Genomic DNA, 26,295 nt, shown 5'->3' on the forward strand with positions numbered 1-26,295 from the left:
GTTACCGGTATCAAATCCAGGGGCCTTGTTACTGTACAGGGCTCTCCAAGCTCTGTCTAATTCTGACCTCGAAATTGGGTCGCCCATTTCATCAGCAGCAATAATAATAATAATAATAATAATAATAATAATAATAATAATAATAATAATAATAATAATAATAATAATAATAATAATAATAATAATAATAATAATAATAATAATAATAATAATAATAATAATAATAATAATAATAATAATAATAATGTTCCATTATATTGCTACCTCGATTAATCACTTTGATTCGCAGATATAAAACGATGAAATTTGCTGTTGGGACACAGAGGCCCGTAATAGGCCGTTCGCGCCCATGGGGTTGTGTGCTGTAGCTAGTTCACGATTTGAAATGCGCTCCGTTGTGTAGTTCCACCATACCCTGTAGGGAGTGTTCGTGGCGTAGAGAATATGGCTGCGCTCTAGGAAAGGAGATGTGTGCTGTGGAATCCTGGTGAAGATAGAAAAGAATATCGTATATCGTTCTGTTATTGACGATTTCTTGAGTAGGATACAGGGAAAGAAGTAAATACACTTCAAGCATGGCTCAGGTAACTTATGTTTAATTAACATTATGTATTTACTCAGATTCAAAGAAAATATTCTTCACCCTGATTATATAGGGTTATGTTGAGTGAGTGAAAATAAAAGATATTCAATGCTTAATTCGCAAAACATGTTTCGTAAGTAGATACAAATTTCACGTATAATATATGAAGTTTTGATATCGTGCGGAAAAATCTTGGGATTGCATATAAAAGCATTTTAACATTCGAAGCATACTTTTAGGTTATGATTTGGCCGAAATTAATATAACTTTATATGTAATGTTTCGTATCTGGTGAGAGCAATGAAATCCACTTTGTTCTTGTATTTTCTGTTTTACTTCTTGTATGTCATCAATAGAGATTGTCATTTTGACTCTAAAAACAAACTACCGAGCTCGATAGCTGCAGTCGCTTAAGCGCGGCCAGTATCCAGTATTCGGGAGATAGTAGGTTCGAACCCCACTGTCGGCAGCCCTGAAAATGGTTTTCCGTGGTTTCCCATTTTTTTTGCTAGGGGCTTTACGTCGCGCCGACACAGATAGGTCTTATGGCGACGATGGGATAGGAAAGGCCTAGGAGTTGGAAGGAAGCGGCCGTGGCCTTAATTAAGGTACAGCCCCAGCATTTGCCTGGTATAAAAATGGGAAACCACGGAAAACCATTTTCAGGGCTGCCGATAGTGGGATTCGAACCTACTATCTCCCCGATGCAAGCTCACAGCCGCGCGCCTCTACGCGCACGGCCAACTCGCCCGGTGGTTTCCCATTTTCACACCAGGCAAATGTTGGGGCTGTACCTTAATTAAGGCCACGGTCGCTTCCTTCCCACTCCTAGCCCTTTCCTGTCCCATCGTCGCCGTAAGATCTATCTGTGTCGGTGCGACGTGAAACAACTAGCAACTAACTAACTAAAAACAAAAATAGGCAGAAAAAAGGAAACCTGTATCATCTGTTAAAAGGCTAGAAAATATTACCAGAGATGCATATACAATTATTTTCTAATATACTATTCTCACATGGGGTTCGAACCCATTATCTTCCGGATGCAAGCTCACAGCTGCGCGCGCCTGATCGCGTGGCCAACTCGCCCGGTGTGTTCAGATTTTGAATTAATAAATGACTAAATATCTACTGCAGTATTATCGTCGTATGTAGTGTCATGTTATAAAAATTGATCTAAATAAGTATAGTACGCGCAACTTTTAGTGATATTTGGACACCCTAGTGCTGAATCGGTATACCTCGGTTATCTTCGAAATGCGTATTGGCAACCTTTGAAACACTTAACTATGAATCGCTGTGAAACATCTGGTATACACTTTACATACTAGTACTGTTGTTGTTTACACAGCAAAGCTAAACTCTAGAATTCATGCTAGGAACAAGATTTGCATCGAGAAATGTTATATAATGTTATATAATGTGTGTGTGTGACAGTTGTTGGCTGAAGATGAAGGTTTAGAAAATTCATATCGATCGATCATACTATCGATTCAATTCAGATTTCATTTCCATTCAGTTGGTAGTATTACCAGAACCAGGAGTGCTCCCTCCTTACTCCTCACCCCTGTAACACCGGCTATCACTAAAAGTTGCACGTACAATATTTTGCGAAAACACACCTATACTGTAGGCTACATTTTTCCCTTCAGACAGTGCACTGTCCTTCCTTGATGTATTCTGTTTTGTTGTAGTTGCACTGCATCATCTACGATTTTAATTGACATGATTTAAATTTGCCCTATTTCTTTATATGAAGGTTCACTCAAAACTGGGCCGCAAATGGGTGGAACTTCGGTATTGTGCACTAGAGAGTACACTGTACTAGGCATAGAAAACGACACACTTTTGTTGTCATTGGCCAACTCACTCACTCAGACTGTGCTACCACCTGTTCAGGTAAATCCTAGGAGAGTGGGGAGCAGCTCTTTCTTTCTCTATTGGTCTGTGCACATCCCAGCTCACTGCCAAATAATCCACTGTACTAATATGTTAGTGGTGCTTATCAAAGAGCCTCTCAAAGGGAGTATGGCCCTGTACATGACACCACTGTTGGGTGACGGACCATTGGTCTAATTAATAATAATAGGCCTAGCACATAACGCAGTTATTCATAAGTATTGTTTACAATTTTTTATTGTTTCACAGTTGGAAATGAAATACAGTATGTCTGTAGTGACGCTATGCTGAGTTTGTATCAGTCAATAGCAGTGCTCTTTCGCCTGCCTTCTCTGGAAAATGTCTGTAGTTTTATGATATTTTACTACAAAAGTTTAGTTACTACTTAGGGCAGGTTGGTAGCTCCTCAGTCATAGCATTGAACACTTTCTCTCTCCTACATGGTATACGAGGTAAAATTTATAAGATTCCACATATTAAGTTGGGACAATACTGTACTGAAGTTTTACTGATACAAGGAATTTATTGTACGCGCACTTTTTAGTGATAGATTTTTGTACTGGGTTGGGGAGTAAGGAGGGAGCACTGCCGGTTCCGGTAATACTGCCAACTGAATGGCAAAGAAATCTGAATTGAATCGATAATATGATAGATCGATATGAATTTTCTAAACCTTTGTTATCTTACGCCAACAACTGTGCCACACACACACACAATATATAACACTATATAACATTTCTCGATGCGAAACTTGTTCCTGGCATGAATTCTATAGTTTGGCTTTGCTGTGTAAACAACAGTACTAGTATATAAAGTGTATGCCAGATGTCGCACAGCAATCATAAGCGATTCTTAGTTTGTGTTCCAAAGGTTGCCAATACGAATCTCGAAGATAACCAAAGTCAACCGATTCAGCACTAGGGTGTAAATCTATCGCTAAAAAGTGCGCAGATAATACTTGCTCCACTACTCTGTCTTTCTACTGTTTATCACAAACGTGTTCTAATATATAATCAACCAATCATATGTAGGCTTACATCTGTGCATATTGGATATGCATCCTTCATAGATTACAAGTTGTATATTTAATCTCTTTTGCAGACACTGTGGTCTTGTAGCGAAGTAAATTAAAATATAAATCTAGATGATTTTTAATGAAGAAGAGGTAAGTAAGAAATTAAGCGATAGGCATTTGTCATTTTTTAAAGGAAAAATTAATAGAAAAAATGAAAATGATGAAATTTCAGTATTTCACTGACAAAAGGTTGCATAATGGAGATTTAAGACTATTTAAATATAAAAGGAACAAGTGAGTGGCTGCGTGGTTTGGGTCATGTAGCTGTCAGCTTGCATTTGGGAAATTGTGGGTTTGAACCTTACTGTTGGCAGCCCCGAAGATCGTTTTCTGCGATTTCTTTTTTTTGCACCCGGCAAATGCTGGACTGAATCTTAATTAAGGCCATGATTGCTTGCTTCCCACTTCTAACACTTTCCTATCCCATCGTTGCCATAAGACCTCTCTGTGTTGGTGCGACTTACAGCAAATTGTAAAAGAAAAATATAAGTTATAAAAGGGCATTTTGCCTAAGTTCCCTGCTCTGATCATCAGTTTCATTATTAAGCTGCCTTGGTGGATCAGTAGTAGAGTGTCAAACTCATGATCCCAAGTTTGCAAGTTTGATTCTGGCTGAGGTAGTAAATTTTTGGACAGTCAAAAATCTTGGCTCTCTTATCTCATCATTGGTATGTTAAAGATCCCTGATGTAGCACTTACGTGTCACTTGACAGAATTAAATTAAGTCAGCCATAGTATCCGTTCCAGTAGAATTCTTTTTTTGTTACTAGATAGCACAGTGGGAATGCCAAATTGGTAGGCAAGCCACCTAAATGGCACCACTTCATATCGGCCGATATAATTGGTCCGTTATTGGAAATTATACACTTTCCAGCTAACTCGTTCTTGGCTGTCAGCGTTTCACCCCAGTATGTCAATTTGGGCTCATCAGTTGGTAAATAAGGATCATTCATATCCTCCACTCCTTCAACAAGACCAGAAGTTCTGGATACTAAATGCCTCAATTTCTCTGTCTCCCATATCATCATCATCATCATCATCATCATCTGCAGCTTCCAGCTGTTGGCAGTCTGCTTGGAACATAAGCCTCTCCATCTCCTCTTGTCTTCCTACCTCTTCTCTGTACACACTCTTCCACTCCTTTTATCCACCTGTCTCTTGGTATTCCTCTTGGTCGTTTACCTGTTATCTCCATTTTGTGCATCCTCCTCGGTATCCTTTCCTCTGTCATTCTCTTCATGTGTCCATACCATCTAAGTCTAGATGCCTCTATCCTATTCTGTAGTGGCTCTTCTTTTACTATATCTCGAACCTTCTCATTTCGCATCTTATCCCATCTTGTCACTCCTATCCTGCTTTTCAGAAATTTTATTTCACTTGCCTGTATTCTATTCACGGCTCTCTGCCTCATTACCCAAGTCTCAGCTGCATACATCAGAATAGGTATATAGTACATCCTTATATCACCCTTTTGCTTCCCTGAGGGACATCCTTGCTCCAAACCAGGCTATTGACACTTTTCAGGAATGTTCCTGCTTGTCTTCCACGCTCAATTATTTCCTGATCATTTCTTCCACTTTCCTCTATGATACTTCCTAAGTACTTGAAACTCTCTACCTTCCTAAGCTGTTCCCCTCCAAGCATAATCCCTTTCTAGTTGTGATCACTATCTCCCTCTTTTGTATCCCTTAAAAGCGGATCTAACCAAAGCAATACAACAACATTTCTTAGAGGATGCAGATAAAATTTACTCCTTCAGGACAAATATTTGAAGTTCCGATGGAAATCAAAATCTTTATCATATTATTTATTAGTTTCTAAATTAAATGTTGTAGCATTTTATCTAATGACTTTGATCATAAGATATAAACTTCAGACATAAATTTATTATTATTGTAATAACTTTGAGAATGATTCAGTGTAGTTCTGCTGCATTTACTTTATAAAGCAATTGTTAACCATAATAAGGTGGCCTGGTGATCATTAAGGCATCAAGTGTAGATGGTCTGACAATGTGTTTAGCCGGTTTGAGTCCCGTTATTCGAAATCAAGTTCAACATCAGAATGTTAGTCGGCAGGGTAGGAGAGGTGGTGGTATACAATTTATAATAACTAGATTGCATGCCAAAAGCCTGGATTCAATTCAAAACCTCTCTGCAGTGTTCATATGGAGTGACGTCATATGTTGCTGTTGATGGCGATTCGTTCTGTCAGATGGAGACGTAAAGTTTTGAGCCATTGTTTAAGAAGCCTTTCTCATGGACAGTCAAGATTTCTTCTTTTGTTTTAGACTTATTTATTTTCATCTTGTACTCCTTACCCAAGACTTCATCCATATCATTCAGCAGCTTCTCGAGATCTTCTGCAGTCTCAGATAAAATAACAATATCATCCGCAAATCTCAAGGTTTTGATTTCCTCTCCTTGTATTGTGATTCCCTTTTCGAATTCCTCTTTGATTTACTTTAATTCCTGTTCTAAGTAAACATTGAAAAGGAGGAGGGACAAACTGCAGCCTTGCCTAACTCCTTTCTGGATTGCTGCTTCTTTTTCAAAGCCCTCGATTCTTATCATTGCAGACTGATTTTTATACAGATTGTAGATAATTCTTCGTTCCTGATCCCAATCACCTTCAGAATCTGAAATACTTGATCCAATCAACATTATCGAATGCCTTTTCTAGATCTACAAACGCCATGTACGTGGGCTTGTCCTTCTTAATTCGATCGTCTAAGATCAGACGTAAAGCCAGGATTGCTTCACGTGTTCCTACATTTCTTCTTCTGAAGCCAAATTGATCTTTTCCCACCGAGCTCGATAGCTGCAGTCGCTTAAGTGTGGCCAGTATCTAGTAATCGGGAGATAGTGGGTTCGAGCCCCACTGTCGGCAGCCCTGAAAATGGTTTTCCGTGGTTTCCCATTTTCACACCAGGCAAATGCCGGGGCTGTACCTTAATTAAGGCCACGGCTGCTTCCTTCCAATTCCTAGGCCTTTCCTATCCCATCGTCGCCATAAGACATATCTGTGTCGGTGCGACGTAAAGCAAATTGCTGATCTTTTCCCAACTCAGCTTCAACTTTTCTTTCCATTCTTCTGTAAATAATGCCTGTTAAAATTTTGCAGCCATGAGTTACTAAACTAATGGTGCGGTAGTTTTCACTGTTGTCAGCACCGGCTTTCTTGGGAATAGGTATAACAACATTCTGCCGAAAATTGGATGGCACTTCTCCTGTCTCATACATCTTGCACACTAAATGGAATAACCTTGCCATGCTGGTTTCTCCTAAGGCAGTCAGTAAGCTGGTTTCTCCTAAGGCAGTCAGTAATTCCGAGGGAATGTCATCAATCCCAGGTGCCTTGTTCCTGTTTAGGTCTCTCACAGTTCTGTCGAACTTTGACCTCAAAATTGGGTCTCCCATTTCATCAGCATCAACAGCCTCTTCTTCTTCTTCCAGAACCAAATCATCTACATCTTTATCTTGATACAGTATGATTCTTAGTTGATCTTTTCTTCCTTCCTAACATTTCTTCAGCAGCCCTACTGACTTCGTTTTTAATAATTGTCCACTCTTCCTCTATTGTGTTTCCTTCAGCCTTTTCATTTAGTCTTTGTGCAACATGGATATGTTCCTGCCATCTTTCTGCTTTGTGTTCTTTTCCTAGAAGTTGCTTTCCATCTGTGCGCTTAATATTCATATGTCTAGATTTCCTTTCTCCAAAGGTTTCCTTGATTTTCCTGTATCCAGCATCTACCTTCCCCAGGACCATACAACCTTTGACATCCTTGCACTTCTTCTTCAGCCATTCTTCCTTGGCTACCTTGCACTTTCTATCCATTTCATTTTTTAATCACCTGTGTTCTTTTCTGCCCTTCTTCATTTCTAGCATTCTTGTATTTTCGTCATTCATCAATCAGGTCTAGTATCTCCTGAGTTACCCGCTGATTCTTAGTTGATCTTTTCTTCCTTCCTAACATTTCTTCAGCAGCCCTACTGACTTCATTTTTAATAATTGTCCACTCTTCCTCTATTGTGTTTCCTTCAGCCTTTTCATTTAGTCTTTGTGCAACATGTTCCTTGAAACAATCCCTCACATTCTTTTCTTTCAACTTGGTGTAGATCCCATCTCCTTGCATTCCTTCCTTTTTTCAATTTCTTCAACTTCAGATGGCATTTCATGACCAACAGGTTGTGGTCAGAGTCCACGTCTGCTCCTGGGAAAATTTTGCAATCCAACACCTGGTTTCTGAATCTCTGCCTAATCTTAATGGAGTCTATTTGATACTTTGCAGTGTTTCCAGGTCTCATTCACATATGCAGCCATCGTTTGTGGTGTTTGAACAAAGTATTGGCAAGGATTAAATTATGATCAGTGCAGAATTCAACCAACAGACTTCCTCTTTCGTTCCTTTGTCCCAATCCGAATTCTTCTACTGTATTACCTTCTCTTCCTTGGCCTACCACTGCATTCCAGTCTCCCATCACAATTAGATTCTCGTCTCCTTTTATATATTGTATTAAATCTTCTATCTCTTCTTATATTCTTTCGATTTCCTCATCATCCGCTGAACTAGTAGACATATAGACTTGCACTATGGTGGTGGGCATTGGTTTGGTGTTTATCTTGATGACAGTAATTCTTTCAGTATGCTGGTCGTAGTGGCTCTTTGGTAATGGCAGTAGTAACGTGGGGTGTCCTAGGAACCCATCCACCTCTTATCTTCTGTCATACTGTAATGAATGTGAAACCAGTCTTTATTTAATAAACAGTAAAACAGGGTTTAACACAGAATAGAACTACATTGTTATGTAAAGTACTTTTTTGACATGTCAACAAACATATACAAGTTAGAAACACAAAAACAATTCCATTTATCATAATTTGACTATTCATTGCAATTCTGTTTCATTGTAAGTCACATTCAGATTCACTATTTGTGGGTTCTCCAGCATTAACACAAGGCTCACAAATATTTTTCATGTGCTTCATACAGATGTCATGAGCACTTACAACAGAATGTCCTAGAATTAAGTAAACAAAAAATTCCGCTAATTCCAGTAATACTAACATGGGATCCACGGATAACCCAGTTACATATTGTCAGTTTTCTTTCCCTAAGACAAAGAACACGGGAGATGCATGCAGGAACTTGTTAGAGAATGTGTGAGTGAAAGTAGACAAAGTATTAGCAGTATAACTGACCAAATATGGTCGCAGTAGTTACAGATTTCGTCATGGGGGTCTGGCAGCAGTCCACATTCCTACTCTCGGGTTAATCAGAGTATGATCCATGGAGGGAAAGTTAGTTTCATGAGATCTAAGTTTTCATTGAAGGCAGAGATGGGGTGTGATTTAAAAGCATTTTATTTTGCTAGAGTCCATTCAGATTGATTCACTGTCTAGATTTCAAAAATATATTTTATGCTCGATGATGTCGAAATATAAATATTGTATGCCACAAAACTGAATCTTAATGAGGCTCATTATAGTTCAGGTTTTATTATGATACAGGTTCTCCACCAATCAGAGTTCAGATTTTCATTATGATAGAACTCGTTTGACCAATTAGGTAAGTATAGCATCACACCTGCGCTCAACGCAGTAGCTTCGCACCTGTTTGCAAAACAAAACCTACCAATGTTTTAGGTTTTCTATTGCTGATGATGCTCACTAAGATTGAGCGAAACATGTCCAATTTGTGATTTAACGGTTTCATCCTAAACATAAGGATTTTGTGTATTGGAAAGGTGGTTCTTCAAATATATTATAAATATAATAATTTATTACTCTGTACTCCAATATGGTTGAAAAATGAGATTTATAACTTGTAAAATCAAACATGTCGGACACGCATATTAACGTCAGTGCAGCTTCTACTTCCAATATTCCACAACCACACGGCACATTCCCGCAAATTCACTTCACCAACTGTATAATAAACAATTTGTAGCCTATTTGAAATAAAGCTTGGTTATGATAACCTTCTATCAAAGCTTTGAAAACATATGACATTGTCACATTGTTAAGGCCTCTGAACCACTCTCAGAAAATCAATAACCCAGCGCATGCGCTCTGCACTCTCTTCAATAAACTCAACTGTCAAGCGACATCCCGACAGAAATTTATGAATATTTAGAAAATAGAGTTATAATTATCGTCGAGCATTAAACAGTCTTATGCAACTCGCCTATGATGGTAATTAAGACACTCATATGGAATTTATAAAACTCGCTTCGTTCGTTTTATAAACATACTCATGTCTTAATTATTGCCATTGTAGGCTTGTTGCATAATGTACTATTATGGAATAATTTTATCAATTTTTTCTTTCATTCTAAGGTACATGATGCCTTGAAATCGAAGGTAGAACTACCTTAAAAGTGCGTCAGAATGTATTGTTTGCTAGTGGTTCAGTTATATATTTGTGTGTGTGTGAGACAACGCATCTAATATAATTTCAAAGTTTCAGTGTCCAAATGACGCAGACCAGCTCTCGGTGTGTATGGACCAGGAATCTGACATCATGATGCTGTAAATGGAAAGTGACCTGACTCTTGAGATGATTCCTCGCTGGCAAGCATCACCAGCTGACAAAATGGGAATACGAGCAAAGGGAGATATGTCTGCGTTTTTAATATGTAGATTTCTGTTATGTAATTTTTCTTTTCTGTACTTTTTCTTTGCAGGTGAAGATCTAGTATGCCATAGAATAGTTAGGACATGTGAATAATGATACAAGACTTTTAAGATATGAAAGAGATAGTAGGATCCTCCGGACATACAATTCCATTATAATTTCGGTTGCTATAGAGTAATCTAAAATCTTATGAAAGGTATTTCTCTAATTGAGTCAATTTATATCTGTAATAGTCAGACTATCTTCTAAATTTAATGGACAGTGTGAAGTATGCATTTTAGAATTAATGGTAATATTTCTTTTGCGTTTAATGAGTTTTGGTCTCATATTTCTTAAGGCTATGGTGATATTTTGTTAATGTGAAGCATGTTAGGTATTCTTCAAGATACAGTCAAATATTAGACCACGAGTAGGTAATGGTTGCAATGAGAATGTGGACAGTACTAGTCAAAAGTAGAGGACCACATAAAGAGATCACAAAATGTCATCTAGAACCTAAAATTGTGCCACTAGACCTCTGTAATTTTCTTTCTGAGCTCTCACATCTAATAGGATATATGTCGCCTGATTTCATTGAGTTAGTCCTAGTACTGTAGAAGTTACGAATTTTTAACTCTTGGAAGGTCACACAAAAAAATAAACATTTTGGTAATATAATGTACTTTATACTCTGATTGGTTGCAAGTACCAAAACCAAGATTTTTTTTTGTAGACTTAATAGGTGGGTTCCATTTTAGTTCAAATATAAAAATTCCAAAAATATGCATCGGTTTTTTGTGTTTTTTTTTAAAACAGCTCCAAGGTGAATGATTTTTCTTTGTCATGTGTGACTAAGGTCTCAGGAAAAGCTATTGGAATGAGACTTATCTGCCCTGATAGTTTCATTTGCACTCTGCAGGTGGCATCCATGAACACATTTCTATCACTGATAGCTCACACTGAGACCTATGACAAGAAACTTATCTGCCGTGATAGTTTCATTTGCATTCTGGAGGTGGCATCCATGAACACATTTCTGGTACTGATAGCTCACACCGAGTCCTATGACAAGAACAAGGAAAAACATACCATCTGGTTTGAAAGAAAATAAACACGCAAAAATCACTGCTGCATTTTTTTGGAATTTTTATATTTATACTAAAATGACCCCCAGCTATTGCTAAGTCTACCAGAGAATCTTGGTGATGTTACTTGCAACCAATTAGAGTATCTAATACATAATATTTCCACAAATTTTGACTTTCCGAGGTGACCTTCCAACAGTTAAAAACGTATACAGTAACTTCTACAATGAAATCATCTTAGATGCAAGAGTTCAGGAAAAAAATGCAGAGGTCTAGTAGCACAATTTTAGGTTCTAGATGACATTTCATGAATTATCTGTGTGGTCCTAAACTTTTGACTGGTACTGTAATATAGTGATTGTGTAAATGGGATGCATTTCTTCCATAATAATGATATATGATATTGAATAGGATGTAATTCTTCAGAGTGGATAATTCAGTGTGCTAGATAGAATCTTCAAATAATACTAATAATAGTAGTCATGTCCTAATTTGTGAACCATGGGCAACGGCTGAGTGGCCTAGTAAGTGGTCCTGAAATTCGGGATACCACTTGCTATGGAATGGGAGTGGGCGTCTTAAACATTTTCCGAGTCATGGGTCTCCTTGTGCTCACATAGCTAGGACTGCTCCCATCACTGGTCCCTAACCCGTTCGAGGAGAGATCCTCCCTTGGACTATGTGTAAGTAAGGGTAGTGTCTGACTTCATAGAATTTTCACTGAGCACACTCAGAATGTTTTAACCCTCCCAGTGCCACGCGTATTTGTTAGGTACTAGCCAAGAGTGCCACCCACTTTTTGTCCGATTTGCAAATCTCTAGGAAAAAATTCATTACTCTCTCAATTTACACCCATTCTCAGTGAAATTTTTTTCTGTTATATAGAAGTAATGTCCCTTTGAATTAATGGCAGTTTATACCTAAAATCATTCATAATTAAAATTAAAATAAGTCACAAATTTAAAAATTTTAAAAACAATTAATGAAAATCCACATTTTAAGGCAAATATGTGGTTCTAAAAATCAGTATGACACACTAACTGGTGGTATATTTTTGTAGCACAGACTCTTGACTGTCGTATTAGATAAAATTATGTTATTTAGAGTGATAATATCTTAAAAATCAAAATATAAGGTACAGATACAGCATCATGAGGAGGGGCATGTTTCGGTCTATGTAACTCGAGGAAAGTGTGAGGTGATTGGTATGGTAAATCACTATCACGGGTAACTTCACTAAATAATGGCAATGTATGATATTGTTAACAGAAATATTACCGTGGAAATCTTCGTTACATTCCGAATTATTTCTAACCTCGGCAATTGGCGGTGTGTACAAAATCGTTCTCAGAATCACTCTCGCTGATTATAACCTCACTAGAAGTATTTTCAACACTGTTATGAAGTCCAATTCATTTTCTGACTCGGAATAATTATTGTCATTCCCTAAACTATGTATGTAGTCAGCTAGACCATCATTATTTGTAAATACGTCTTCCCGTAAGTCCGCCATCACTGTTGACATGTGCACATGATGTGCGGACACAGCCTTCACATTTTTTAAATGTTCGTCACACGAAAGCAAATAATTTATTCGGCTCCTGGTGTTAAATTTGGAGACTACACACCTTCCTTGATAAAAATATACTGATATGTGCTGCCATCTAACGAAAAAGGATGAACGACGATGGTTTCTAAACAAGTCTGCAAGAGGGATGAAATATCATTCCTGGCACTTTCGGCGAGTTCACGGAGGAATGATAAATCATCCCTTGGCACTCAAAAAGTTAAGCAAGCCTCAGACCTATGGAAGTAACGGAGTCCCACTCCCATTTGACAGGCGAGGGACTCCTTGGAAACAACTTGGCGAACAAAATGGAATTCGATGGGGAGCTATCAGTAATAATGGTGCTTATGGAAGACTTATGGTTGCGAAACATGGACCATGAGAAACAAAGATGTTAGTAGAATCCAGGCAGCAGAAATGAAATTTGTCCGTAGCATGATTGGCAAAACACGGAGGAACAGAGTCCGTAATGAGGAAATCCGCAAGCAGGCTCAAGTTGTAAGACTGTAGGACAAAATAACAGTGCAGCGACTGAGATGGTATGGACATATGCGACGCATGGGTGATAACAGATTACCAAAAAAATGTACGATTTAAAACTTGCTTGCTTGTTGTTTAAAGGGGCCTAACATCGAGGTCATCAGCCTCGACCTAAAACTTGAAGACAAAAGACCAAGAGGGCGACCAAGACTCGGGTACAAGGACATGGTGAAGATTGACATTCAACAGAGAGGACATACTTTGGAAAGCATTGAAGAAGGAGAGAAGTTCAGGGACCGCAACTGGTGGAGAAGCCTCGTTTGCCGACCCATCGTTTAAGATGGAACGACGTGGGATATGTATGTATGTATGGAAGAAAGAAAGTAGAACTGTCTGATTCAGCAAACGGGATGCATCTGGATGTGTTAGGACTAAATGATATTCGGGTAAGGAGAGATAACGAGGAAGAAATGGGAGATTATAAAGTGTACTTGACAGGTTTTAAAAAGGGAAGGGTAGAGTGTGGGGTAGGGCTGTTCATCAGGAATACTGTTGAATGCAACATAGTCGCTGTTTGTTATGTAAATGAGCAAATAATGTGGGTAGATTTGGCAGTTGGAGGAATTGGGTCGAGAATTGTCTCAGTTATTCACCATGTGAGGGTGCAGATAAGGATGAAGTGACAAGTTTTTGAAGCATTGAGTGCCATCAAAGTTAGGAAAAACAGCATGGATAGGATAGTCTAATGGGCAAGAACTGGAAACCGAAGGATATGAAAAGGTGATTTGTAAATGTGGGGAAGGTATGGAAGCTAATAGGAATGGGAAGCGTTTGCTGGACTTGGGGTGCGAGTATGAGTTTAGCAATTATGAATGCATTCTTCAAGCATTAGGCTATTCACCACTACACATGGGAGGGTAGGGACATCAGACCCATAATAGACTATATCTTAACCGACTTCGAATTCAGGAAATCTGTTAGGAATGTGTGGGTTTTCTGGGGATTTATTGATGATACAGAGCACTCTCTGATCTGTAGTGAGCTAAGTATCTCTAGGGCTAGGACAGAGAAAGTAAAATTGGTCTGCAGACGAATAAGGGTAGAAAATCTCAAGGCGAGGAAATTAGACAGAAGTACATGGATATGATTAGTGAATAGTTCCATACAATGGTCAGAAGCAGGTTCAGGATATAGAAAGAGAATGGGTGGCATACAGGGATGCTCTAGTAGAAACAGCAAGGGAATACCTCGGAACAACTGTGTGTAAAGGTGGGAAAATATGAACATCTTGGTGGAATGCTAAAGTGAGAGCAGCTTGTAAACGTAAAAAGAAAGCCTATCAGAAATGGCTCATAACAAGGACTAATGCAGACAGGGAATTGTATATAGATGAAAGATACAGAGCAAAACAGATAGTTCTTGAATTTTGGTAATAACCTGGAAAAGCTAGGTCAAACAGCAGAGAAACCTTTCAGGACAATAATACAAAATTTTAGGAAGGGAGGAAAAAAAAAAAATGAAATGAATAGTGTTTTGGGTAATTTAGGTGAACTCATAATTGATCCCAGGGAATCGCTATAGAGGTGGAAGGAATAATTTTGAAAATCATCTGAACGTAAAAGGAAATCTTCCTTGTGACGTTGCGAACAACCGAGCTCGCGGGGAGGAGGACGATGTTGGTGAAATTGTGCTTGATGAAGTGAGGTCAATGTCATAAAGCAGAAGGAATAGGTGAAATTAGACCTGAAATGGTGAAATATAGTGGGGATGAAATGGCTTCATAGAATAATAAGATTAGCGTAGACCGAGCTCGATAGCTGCAGTCGCTTAAGTACGTCCAGTGTTCGGGAGATAGTAGGTTCGAACCCCACTGTCGGCAGCCCTGAAGATGGTTTTCTGTGGTTTCCCATTTTCACACCAGGCAAATGCTGGGGCTGTACCTTAAGGCCACGGCCGCTTCCTTCCCACTCCCAGCCCTTCCCTATCCCATCGTCGCCATAAGACCTGTCTGTGTCGGCGTGACGTAAAGCAACTAGCAAAAAAAAAAAAAAAAAAAAGATTAGCATGGAGTGTTAGTAAGATACATTCTAATTGGGCAAAAGCAGTAATTGGACCTCTCTAAAAGCAAGGGAACAGGAAGGATTTGCAACAACTATCAAGGTATACCAGGCGAAGTGTTCACTGTCATCTTGGAAGAGAGGGTGCGAGCAGTGGTTGTGAGGAAGTTGGATAAAAACCAGTGTGGTTTCAGACCACAGAGGGACTGTCAGGATCAGATTATCAGTATGCACCAGGTAATTGAAAAATACTTTGAGGGGAATAGATTGTCATATTTATGTTTCATAGATCTAGAGAAGGCATGTGACAGAGTACCGAGGGAAAAATGTTCGCTGTACGGGGGGGGGACACTATGGAATTTAGGGTAGATTATTAAAATCAATCAAATGCATTTATCTTGAAAATTGAGCTGCAGTGAGAATTTACAGTAGAATGAGTTCTTGGTTCAAGGTACATAAAGGGCAAGGCTGCAGTCTTTCACCTCTGTTGTTCATAGTTTACATGGAACATGTGCTGAAAGGTATAAAGTGGCAGGGAGGGATTCAGTGAGGTGGAAATGTATTAAGCAGTCTGGCCTATGCTGACGACTTGGTCTTGCTGCAGATTGTACCGAAAGCCTGCAGTCTAATATCTTGGAACTCGAAAATAGGTGCAATGAGTATGGTATGAAAATTAGCCTTTTCAAGATTAAATCAATGTCAGTAGGTAAGAAATCCAAGAGAATTGAATGTCAGATTGCGGATACAAAGCTGGAACTGGTAGATAATTTCAAGTATTTGGGAAGCGTGTTCCTGCAGGATGGTAGTATAGTGAGATTGGATCAAGGTGTAGTTATGCTAATGCAGTGATTTCGCTTTATGGAGTGAAAGCTGTGTGGGCACAGGATATCTTGTTCATAAGTTAGAAGCGACTGACATGGAAGTAGCGAGTGTGTTTGCTCGTACAAACAGGGGGGGATCAATAGCAGGAGGATACTTAGAATAAGGAGATAAAGGCTAAGTTAGGAATGAACACGATCGATGAAGCTGTACGCATAAACTGGCATCGGTGGTGGGGTGTGAGACGAATGGAGGAGGATAGGTTGCCTAAGAGAATAATGGACTTTGTTATAGAGGGTAAGAGAATTAGAGAGAGACGAAGACGACGATGATGATTAGAGCCTGTTTCTAACGATTTTAGATAAGAGGTATAGAACCAAACAAAATCACATAACTACGGTTGAAACCGTTTATTGTGACTGCTTTTAATGATGTATTGGATATAACAGAAAAATCTAATGGTCCAGTCTATATCCTATGTAAACACTGTATTTAGAAAGTCGCTTATTATAACATACCGTATAAAACTACTTATTTTGATCACATGCAGTGATATTTTTTGTTCATTACAGATTTGGGGGTTGCTGACCACAATATAACGCTTATTATTGTAGATTTCATATCAGTCTGTCTTTTAAATTGTCAAGGCAAGCATCGCTGTGAAGATGTCACAAAAGGAGTGTGTTGAATACTGAAGAAAAATCGCATATTATTTGGTGATTAGAAAATAGGGAAATAAACATCAGCGTTGTAAAGGAATTGGGTGTATCACACTAAATTAATTCTATAATTTGGAAGGACTGAGGAAAAAAATAGTCTCTTCTCAAAGAAAATCCTATAAAAATCAAGCGAACCAGACCATCTCTTACAAGGAAATTGCTGAATCTTTACTTAGATGATTTAAGTAGCAAACAACAAATAATGTGCCAATCAATGGACCTATTCTCCTAGCAAAAGCCAATGAAATTCCTGGCAGTCTCAGTCCACAAATACTGTACTGGAAACAGTAAGTTTTAACTTAAAGCTGTTAATTAATTATGTAAGTGTGCAGCCTAAACATACAGACATGACTTTTTAGCAACAACAACCAAAAACCAGTTTGTGCGTCAAACGGCTATAATGACCGTCTTTTGGCAGTCCCTTTGGGGTTGTTATAACTAATTTTGACTGTATAGGTGGTCCCTTAAGGATCGTTATAACCAATTTCATCTGTAGTTACAAATTCGAGGATTATGGTGGCATTTAGTAAGTTCACAGAGGCTTGCAGACTGAATGCTGAAAGGCATAAATGTCTACAATGAAGATATATGTATAATAAAAGATCGGGCTGAGTGGCTCAGACGTTTGAGGCGCTGGCCTTCTGACTCCAACTTGGCAGGTTTGATCGTGGCCCAGTCCGGTGGTATTTGAAACTGCTCAAATATGTCAGCATCGTGTCATTAGATTTACTGGCATGTAAAAGAACTCCTCCAGGACACAATTCCGGTACCTTGGCATTTCCGAAAACCGTAAAAGTAGTGGGACGTAAAGCCAATAACATTATTACTATTATTATATAATAAAGGAATGTGATATGAGTCTACGATAACGATATTGATGCGAGGTCTTCTAATAATGATAAGAAGAAAGTTTATAAGGGAACCTGATGGTGATATGAGTGAAAAATATTTTACTAGAATATATTATGAAGTTAAATGATCTCCGTTAACATTTATATATGTGCAAGTTTATTGGAATCTACGATTAGGGTATATATGTACAATGAATTGTTAGGATGTTGTGTCTATTGAATTTATCTAGCACAGAGTCTTCAAACAAATTACGTGGATTAGAAAAAAATTTATCATGATTATTGTTGTGTGTGTCGTCAAATAAGCTTATGGGATAAGCATGTCTCATTCATCACGGATATTAACCTATTTGGTAACCCAGTATGCTGCGCCCTAAGTTTTATTGTGGAAGGTATGTCAGTCTTAAGTGTTAAATACTTCTGACAGTGTTCATTTAAGTAAATGCTAGTGATATAACCAGTTGCTTAAATTTGTTTTACATGTATCCAGAGACCTTGAGACAGGAACTGGATCTTTGAATTTATTGTATGTTTATTTAGTTTAAGGTGATATATTTGTATGGTAGCATTGCCGGGAAGCTGGAAACAGGAAATGATGATATTTGTACGCTAATATAGGAAATGCGTCTTGTGTTAGATTGGTATGCCATGTGATATATTTGTCCATATCTTATTTGTTTCACAGGGAGGTTCTGCCATGCCCATAGATATCTTTTTCAGATTTGATGCTGTGCATGGGTCCACATTCTGTTTGTGTAATTTCCATTGTTATTTAGAGGACTTGTTCGGCAACAGCAGTGTATCTTATTGTGTCTAGATTTGCAGTTGCTGTGGTATGTTGCCAAATGTCATGCCCATGTTTCTGTCTTGTTTATTATTGAATCTCTTTCAGAGTTGTTAGGAATCTTTTATTTATATTTTGATGGCCTTGTTATTTTCTTACTTGACCATGCAAGGAAGAAATACACAAAATGACAGACTTATTGTTTTCTGAGCTGTGAATTGAAACTCCTAAATGAACAAGAATTAAATGTGATATATGTTCCAGAACAATTTTATAATTCCATTTTGAGTTTATTAGTGGATTATTTTCCTTATATGGTTGTGGTTTCAATTGTAAGTTTAACTTAACATTAGGATGAGATATTTGTTTGTCAGCCTAAATGTCTGCCTGCATCTTTGCCATGATTTTGAAAGAATGTGATAGAGGTTACACGTTTCATTATTCTTGTATAATTTTGCGACTCTACATCTATTCTGTTGCCTGATACTGACATTATTTACATGCCATTGCACGAGACTGTCCATGCATGTCTCAGGCCGCATATCTTTCTTACCTGCCTGCTATATTTACAAATCTGAATCTGTCCTTTCCTTGATCCTGCTTGACCCTGGGAAGAGCATTGAATCCAAGAGAGAAGAAACTGTTGGAGAAGAAAAAGTCGGCTGAATAATCAGTGTATTATTTTAATGCGTCACATAATCGTCCCACGCAAGGACCGAAAATACCTCAGCAACAAGTCTAAATATTGCTGAAAAATCTTACTTCTCCTGATAATTAGTTACTACCCTATCTAGTATTCCAGCTTAATTACTGTACAGAGGGATTTGTAATTCTCCCATAATAATGACCAGTATCATACTCCTCCTGTATCAACATTTCATCATATACTCAATCTGCATGCTCTCTTCCTGATCGAAGTATATCCATGTCTTCTGATCCATGTCCTGCTTTCAATCTTTCTTCTTTCTCCTACAAAATCAGTATATCCATATCTTCCTTTCTTCAGCCTCTAATTACTTCACAAATTCAGTCCTAACATTCGGGCTCCAATATGCCATATGTCCCACTTCAAAGTACCAATGTTCTCTATCTCATTGTTGAATTGGTAAACAAATAATGGCTGCTATATTCTACAGCTTATATGATTTAAACATATCTCACCCAAATGTTAAGGTAACCTTCAAAAAGTCGCACACGAATTCGTCTTATTTAACAAAGAAACGTTTGTGTCCCTATACATGTTTGGCAGCCAATTTTAAAGCAAATGCACAATATTCATCTGTGATTTATTAAAATGAAATAGTAATGGTATAAAATAAGGGATAAGAACCAACCATTAGAATGCTGTAGCAATGTGATTTATCCCATACCAAAGAAATGAACCATAGAAGTCAAAATAAGAATGTTGAAAGCGAACGTATGTTTAGAATAGAAAAAAAGAGGTCATCTGAACTATAAAGGGCAACAAAATTTAAATGATAAAACAATCTGTGTAATTGAAAATACCAAGAGAACATCGTGGAAGTTTGTTCTAAATTCACTGAAAATTATATACAATTTCCACTCTTAAGAAAAATGTGAGAATGTCCACAATGTAGTCACTGATTTAGTCATATTTATATTTACACCCTTTTCTCCATATGAAACCTAAGTTCATGCCTTGAATTAAAGTATTTAATTTCATTCATTGAAATTCTCGTTCACTTGAGAATCCCCATTGTCTCTGTTTGTAAGTACAAAAAGCGCTGCGTCTACTTCCTTGGTTTGCGTTTTCAGGGCACTGTTGTTTCATCTTAAATTCCAGCAAGTTGCTTTAATTTTGTCTTCATCTGTTGTGGAATGTAGAGTAACAAGTGTTGCATCTTCCAATAATTCCTGCAGAGTTCACGAGACAAATTCTTCAGAAGTACCCTCCCGGTTCGTGTTATCTTTTCAGTTTGCCAGGAAAATTACATAAGCTTCTACTGCTCCAATACTTATGAGAGCAAAGAAGAGTGATAGAGGCCATTCCTTACTGAGTATAAATCCCCTTCTACCCTATTTTACATATAAAATTGGAATGAAGACTAGTTCACTGCTGTATTGTTTACTTTCTGAAGTGTGGTCACTCAATTCTAAAACACCATCCTCATGGTCATCTGAAAAACCTCAAAACATCTGATTCGTCTGGAATTTTTTCATGTAAGTTTCTTACCCATTCCTCCCCTCGTAAATTGGCCTTGCTACAAAAAATATATCAAAAATATTCTTATGGTTTGACTCACGAGAAAAAGACTTCGAATAACGTTAGGTGTGGGATTCAAAGAAATATTCAGTAAAGAGAAACAAATCCTTATTAGCTGCTCATTATCATCACACTGTCCTGAAAAGTGCCATGACTCATAGGTATGTTTTCTTAAAATTGATTCTGCTACATATAAAGTGTTGCTTACCAACGGTCTTTGGCAGCAAATCACAATTGTAAATACATAATAAAGAAAATAAAACCACATACATGGAAAATATTAGCTGCGCATGGAGGAAACTTCCAGGCTTAGGCAGTGGTCTCAGAAATGTCCCTTCCTTGCCTCAGCAGATAAGCTGCAATGACGAATTCCACACAGGGCGATTCCAAATGAATGAGGGTAAGGGTAAACAGCTTTGCAAGTTGAAGGCAACGAATTCTGCCATGCGAAGTATAACATACCTGGAGAAAATCTTGTGTGCAATTAATTGAGAGTTAAACTTTCAATTGAAATCACAACCCTATAAAAAAGGGATCAACTAATAATCTCAAAATGGAATTAAGTAAAGTTGTTTTGGAATATATCTTGCAGTTAATTCTTGTTCATTCACTTAAGAGTTTCAATTCCTTTCTCTGAAAATATTATAAGTCTGTCATTTTGTGTATTTCCTCTTTGTATGGTCAAGTAAGAAAATAACAAGGTCATCAAAATTTAAATAAAAGTAAGGTTTCTAACATCTGAAAAAGATTCTATAATTCACATGGGAGAAATGTTGCCATGAAATTTGCCGACATTCCACAACAAGAGCAGGTCTAGACACAAGATATAATGCTGTTGCTGAACATGTCCTCTAAACAACAATGGAAATATACAGTACATAAATAGAATGTGGACCTGTACACAGCATCCAACCTGAAAAAGATATACATGCGCGTGGCAAAAGCTTCCTGTGAAACAAATACAGTAATAGGATACGGAACGTTCACATCACATGGCATACCAATCTAATAGAAGATGCACTTCACATATTGGCATACAAATAAATCGCTTTAAATTAAATCAACAAAGTTTCAAAGATCTGGTTCCTACGTCATGGTCTCTGGTTACATGTAAAAGATCTCTAAGCTACTGGGTAAATCACTGGCATGCGCTTATATGAACATTGTCAGAGGATTTTAACACTCAAGACAGACATACTTTCCATACGCAAAAAATTATGAGGCAGCATATTGGGTTACCAAGTAGGTTAATATCTGTGATGAACATGACATATGACTATCTCATGAGTCTACTTCTGGATAAGCACAAGAATAATCACCGTAAATTTTACGGTACTACTCCACGTAATTAGTTTGAAGACCATGTGCTATCGAAATTTATATACAGACATGAAGATCCTGATTATTCGTTGTACATATAATCTTAGATTCCAATAAACTTGCACGCATTTAAATGTTAACGAAGATCATTTAACTTTACAATATCCTCTATTAAAATCCATTCCACTCATATAAATGTCAGGTTCCCTTACATTTCTTTTTATCATTATTAGAAGACCTCGTGTCAATATCCTTATCGTAAACTCCTATATCTGTTGTTGTTGTTGTTGTTATTATTATTATTATGATTATTATTATTCGAAGACTCTACCATACTGAATTACGCTCTTTAAAGAAATACATCCTATTGAGTATCATATATCATTGTTATAGAAGACATGCTTCCCATTTACACAATCACTATATTACACATTCTTATTGCAACCGTTACCTGCTCATGGTCTAAAATTTGCCTGGATCTTGAATATCTAAGACACTCACGTTAATACAGCAATATCGTAGCCTTAAGAAGTATGAGACTAAAGCTCACTAAACGCAAAAGAAACTTTACCATTAATTGCAAAATACGTTTACACTATCACACTAATCGTTAAATTTAGCATATAGTTTGCCTAAATTAAACTTCTTCTTCTTCTTCTTCTTTTATGACCACATAGGATCACTTTAGTCAGTCCGTCGTTCAGGTCTCTTTGAAGGGATTGTTCGGGCTTTGCGGTCCTCCCAGTACTTCTTCAGACGCTCCGATCTTCGTGCCATTTCCTCAGTTGAAAATGTGCGTGTTGTTGGTTTGTTTTGTGTAAGGGTAAAGCGGAGGTTTGTATTCTTGAGTTTTGTATTCAATTTTATCTTATTTTTGGTGTCTTCTGTTGTAAGGCCTATTTCCTTCAGATCCTCTCTTACTTCTCTGATCCATTTACATCCTGTTGTGGTATTTTTTGAGACGAGATTGTGTTGTACTAGTTGTTTCAGAAGTCTCGAGTCCTGCATCCTCATGATATGTCCAAAGAATCCCAGTCTCCTCTTACGCATAGTATCTGTAATGGGTTCTAGCTCTTTGTACACGACTTTGTTAGGTATTAACCGCCACTGTCCATCTTTCTGATATTTTTTGTTGATACAGGTTCTTCCAATCCTCCTTTCAATTTTCTGAAGTCTGTCAGTCTTTGATTGTTTATTCAGGTAAAAGAGTGTTTCTGCTGCATATGTAGCTTCCGGTTTTATAACTGTGTTGTAGTGTTTTATTTTTGTATTTATTGATAGACATTTCTTTTTGTAGATATCCCATGTTAATTTTTGTGCTTTAGCTAATCTATTTGTTCTTACTTGGATTGAGATTTTTTCATTTAAGTTATGTGTTATTACTTCTCCAAGATATTTAAACTGAGTTACTATTTTGATTTTATTACCATTTATGGTGACTTCTTTTAGCTGTGTTGGTTTTTGGGGCATAATTTCTGTTTTTTCAAATGATATTTTGAGGCCAATTTTATTTGCAATGTTTTGAAGTTCTGATATCTGGGTTTTTGCTTCTTTTATGTCCACTGCTAGTAATGCTAAATCGTCAGCAAAACCCAGGCAATTTGTTTTGATTTTTCGGCCAATCTTTATTTTGGGGGGACATTTTCTAAACCATTCCCTCATTACCATTTCTAGAGCACAGTTAAATAATAGTGGTGAGAGCCCATCTCCCTGCCGTAGTCCAGTTTTAATTTCAAATGTCTCTGATGTTTCACCCCTAAACTTCACTTTTGACTTGGTATTGGTGAGAGTCAATTTTATCATGTTTATTAATTTGGGGTGTAGTCCAAGGTGTCTTAAAATTTTAAACAGAGATTCTCTATGGATGCAATCATAAGCTTTCTTGAAATCTACAAATGTTATCACCATATCTCTGTTTCTTCTCCTGTTATAGTCCATTATCAACTTAAGACTCATGATCTGATCAGGACAGCTCCTCCAGGGTCTGAAACCTCCTTGATATTCTCCTAGTTCTTTCTCAAGTTGTAAACTTATCCTATTAAGGATGATTATTGAAAATATTTTGTATGTTATGTCTAGGAGAGAGATTCCCCTGTAGTTATTAGGGTCGGTTTTGTCCCCTTTTTTGTGCAGAGGATGAATGAGGGCTGTTGTCCAGTGTTCTGGTAGTTCTTCTTTAATCCAGATAGAGACAAGTTGTTGATGGAGGGCAACTTTTGCTGAGGTTCCTGCATATTTCCAGATTTCCGCAAAGGTCTGATCTTCTCCTGGCGCTTTGTAGTTTTTTAATTTATTCAGAGCTTTGTAGACTTCCTTTATTGTGGGGGGGATTGATGTTTTCTGGTGATGTTTTTATCGGGGTGTTGGTGTCCAATTGAAGGAGTTCTGTAGGTTCCTCACAATTTAAAAGCTTGTTGAAATGTTTAGCCAGAATTTCTGCATTGTCTTTATTGTTATGGGCCAGCTTACCATCTTCATCCTTCATCAGTAGGGTCGGGGGTTCATATTTTTGGAGCTGCTTTCTGAAGGTTTTGTAGTAGTCCCTTGATTTAGTTTTACTGAACTGTTCTTCAATTAACTGCAGGGTGTCCTTATGATGTTGTCTTTTTATTCTTCTTAAGACTTGGGTAGTTTCTTTTCTCTGTTTTACTAGCTTTTGATAGGATATTTCTGTCTTTTGGGACTGATGTAATAGCCATGCCTGATGTCTTTTCTCCACTGTTTCATCACATTCACTGTTCCACCATTGGTGTTTTTTACGTGGTTTAATTGGAGCTAGGTCTTCTGCAATTTGTTTAAGGTTGTGTACTAAGTCTTCAAGTTTGTCTGTGATTTTTATTTTTTCAGTTGCTTTCTGGTAATTTTTGTTGTTGATTAGCTGGGTAGGATGTATTTTTCTTTTAGTTTTAAGGGCTTGCTTTTGTTGTCTCCTCTGGGGAGTGAGTTTAATTTTAATTTTAACTACGTAGTGATCTGAACCTGTGTCTATTCCTCGGAGGACTTTGACGTTATAGATCTCTTTGTGGTGGTATTTGTCCATGCAGACGTGGTCCAGTTGCCATTCTCCTTTAGTGTAGTCAGGGTGTTTCCATGTTTTGAGTTTTTGAGGTTTCCTCTTAAAACATGTAGATTTTGAGATTAAATTATGGTTTCTACACAGGTCAACTAGTCTCTCTCCATTTTTATTTGTTTTCTTGTGTGCTGGCCATTTTCCGATGATGTCACGGTATTTTCTTTCTCTGCCTAGTTGAGCGTTGAAGTCGCCTATTAATAATTTTATATGGTATTTGGGGATGTTATCTATGGTCTGGTCCAATAGGTCCCAAAATTCTCCTGTTTCCTCCTGGTCTTTTGAGGAGTTGTTTTTATCATTAGTGGGAGCATGGGCATTTATTATAGTATAGATTTTATTAGATGCCTTTAAGGTGAGCGTTGAGAGTCGTGGAGACTGTGATCTGAATTCTTGAACTGAGTTTATTATTTTAAGGCTGACCAAAAATCCTGTTCCAAATTGTGGGACATTCTTCATCACTCTCTTCCCTGGTATACCTTTATAAAGTCTGTACCCTTGAGATTCCAAGGCATCCTGGTCAGTGTTTCTAATTTCCTGTAATCCCATGATAAGAATTTTGTGTTGGTCCATTATGTCGGTGATCACTTTTAGTTTACCGGTTTGCATGAGTGAGTTTATGTTGTGTGTAGAGAAGTATGTTATCTGCTTTGGTTTGATTCTTGATTTTGTCTCATTCGTGTATGTAGTACTGGGGTATTTCCGTGCCTCCGACTTCACGGTATCTTTCAGGTGGCAGCCCACCGTATCCGAATGCTGCCTTCTCTGAACTCTTGGTTCAGCCGGTGGAGTATTCCTTAAAAGACCTTCCATGGTTGACTGTCAAGGTGTCACCTGTGTGGGACTAGGTCCCGAATTACAACTCTGGATGTGATCCAGTGAGGTGATAATGAGGCCGCTCCTCTGGAGTACAGACGCCTTGTGCAGCCGCCCCTAACCTGGAGAACAGACGCTGCATAATGGATTCCAGTGGCATTTCCTCCACTGTGGGGACCATCACCCCACCCAAAGGGGCTCATTCGCCCGAAGCCGTTGCCCCCCTTAGGGAGTCAGGTTATTTCCCGCCGCCCAACACTCGGCGTTGGCAATTTTACAGCTGGGTGCCAGACCAGCAAACCCTCCTCCTTTCTCATTCCGGACTTGGGACCG

General features: G+C 37.9%; 1 protein-coding gene across 1 annotated transcript in view; it reads left to right on the forward strand.

The window, feature by feature from the left end:
- Positions 1–427: 427 nt before the first annotated feature.
- The window catches only part of LOC136874790 (MICOS complex subunit Mic10), a 205,673-nt gene continuing 179,805 nt past the window's right edge, over positions 428–26,295 (forward strand). Inside the window, exon 1 of the mRNA XM_067148462.2 lies at positions 428–584. Coding sequence (XP_067004563.2) covers positions 576–584 — 9 coding nt within the window. The 5' untranslated portion in view covers positions 428–575. The remainder of the gene's footprint in view (positions 585–26,295) is intronic.

This window comes from Anabrus simplex, chromosome 5 (assembly GCF_040414725.1).
Source record: "Anabrus simplex isolate iqAnaSimp1 chromosome 5, ASM4041472v1, whole genome shotgun sequence".
Taxonomy (NCBI): Eukaryota; Metazoa; Arthropoda; class Insecta; order Orthoptera; family Tettigoniidae; genus Anabrus; species Anabrus simplex.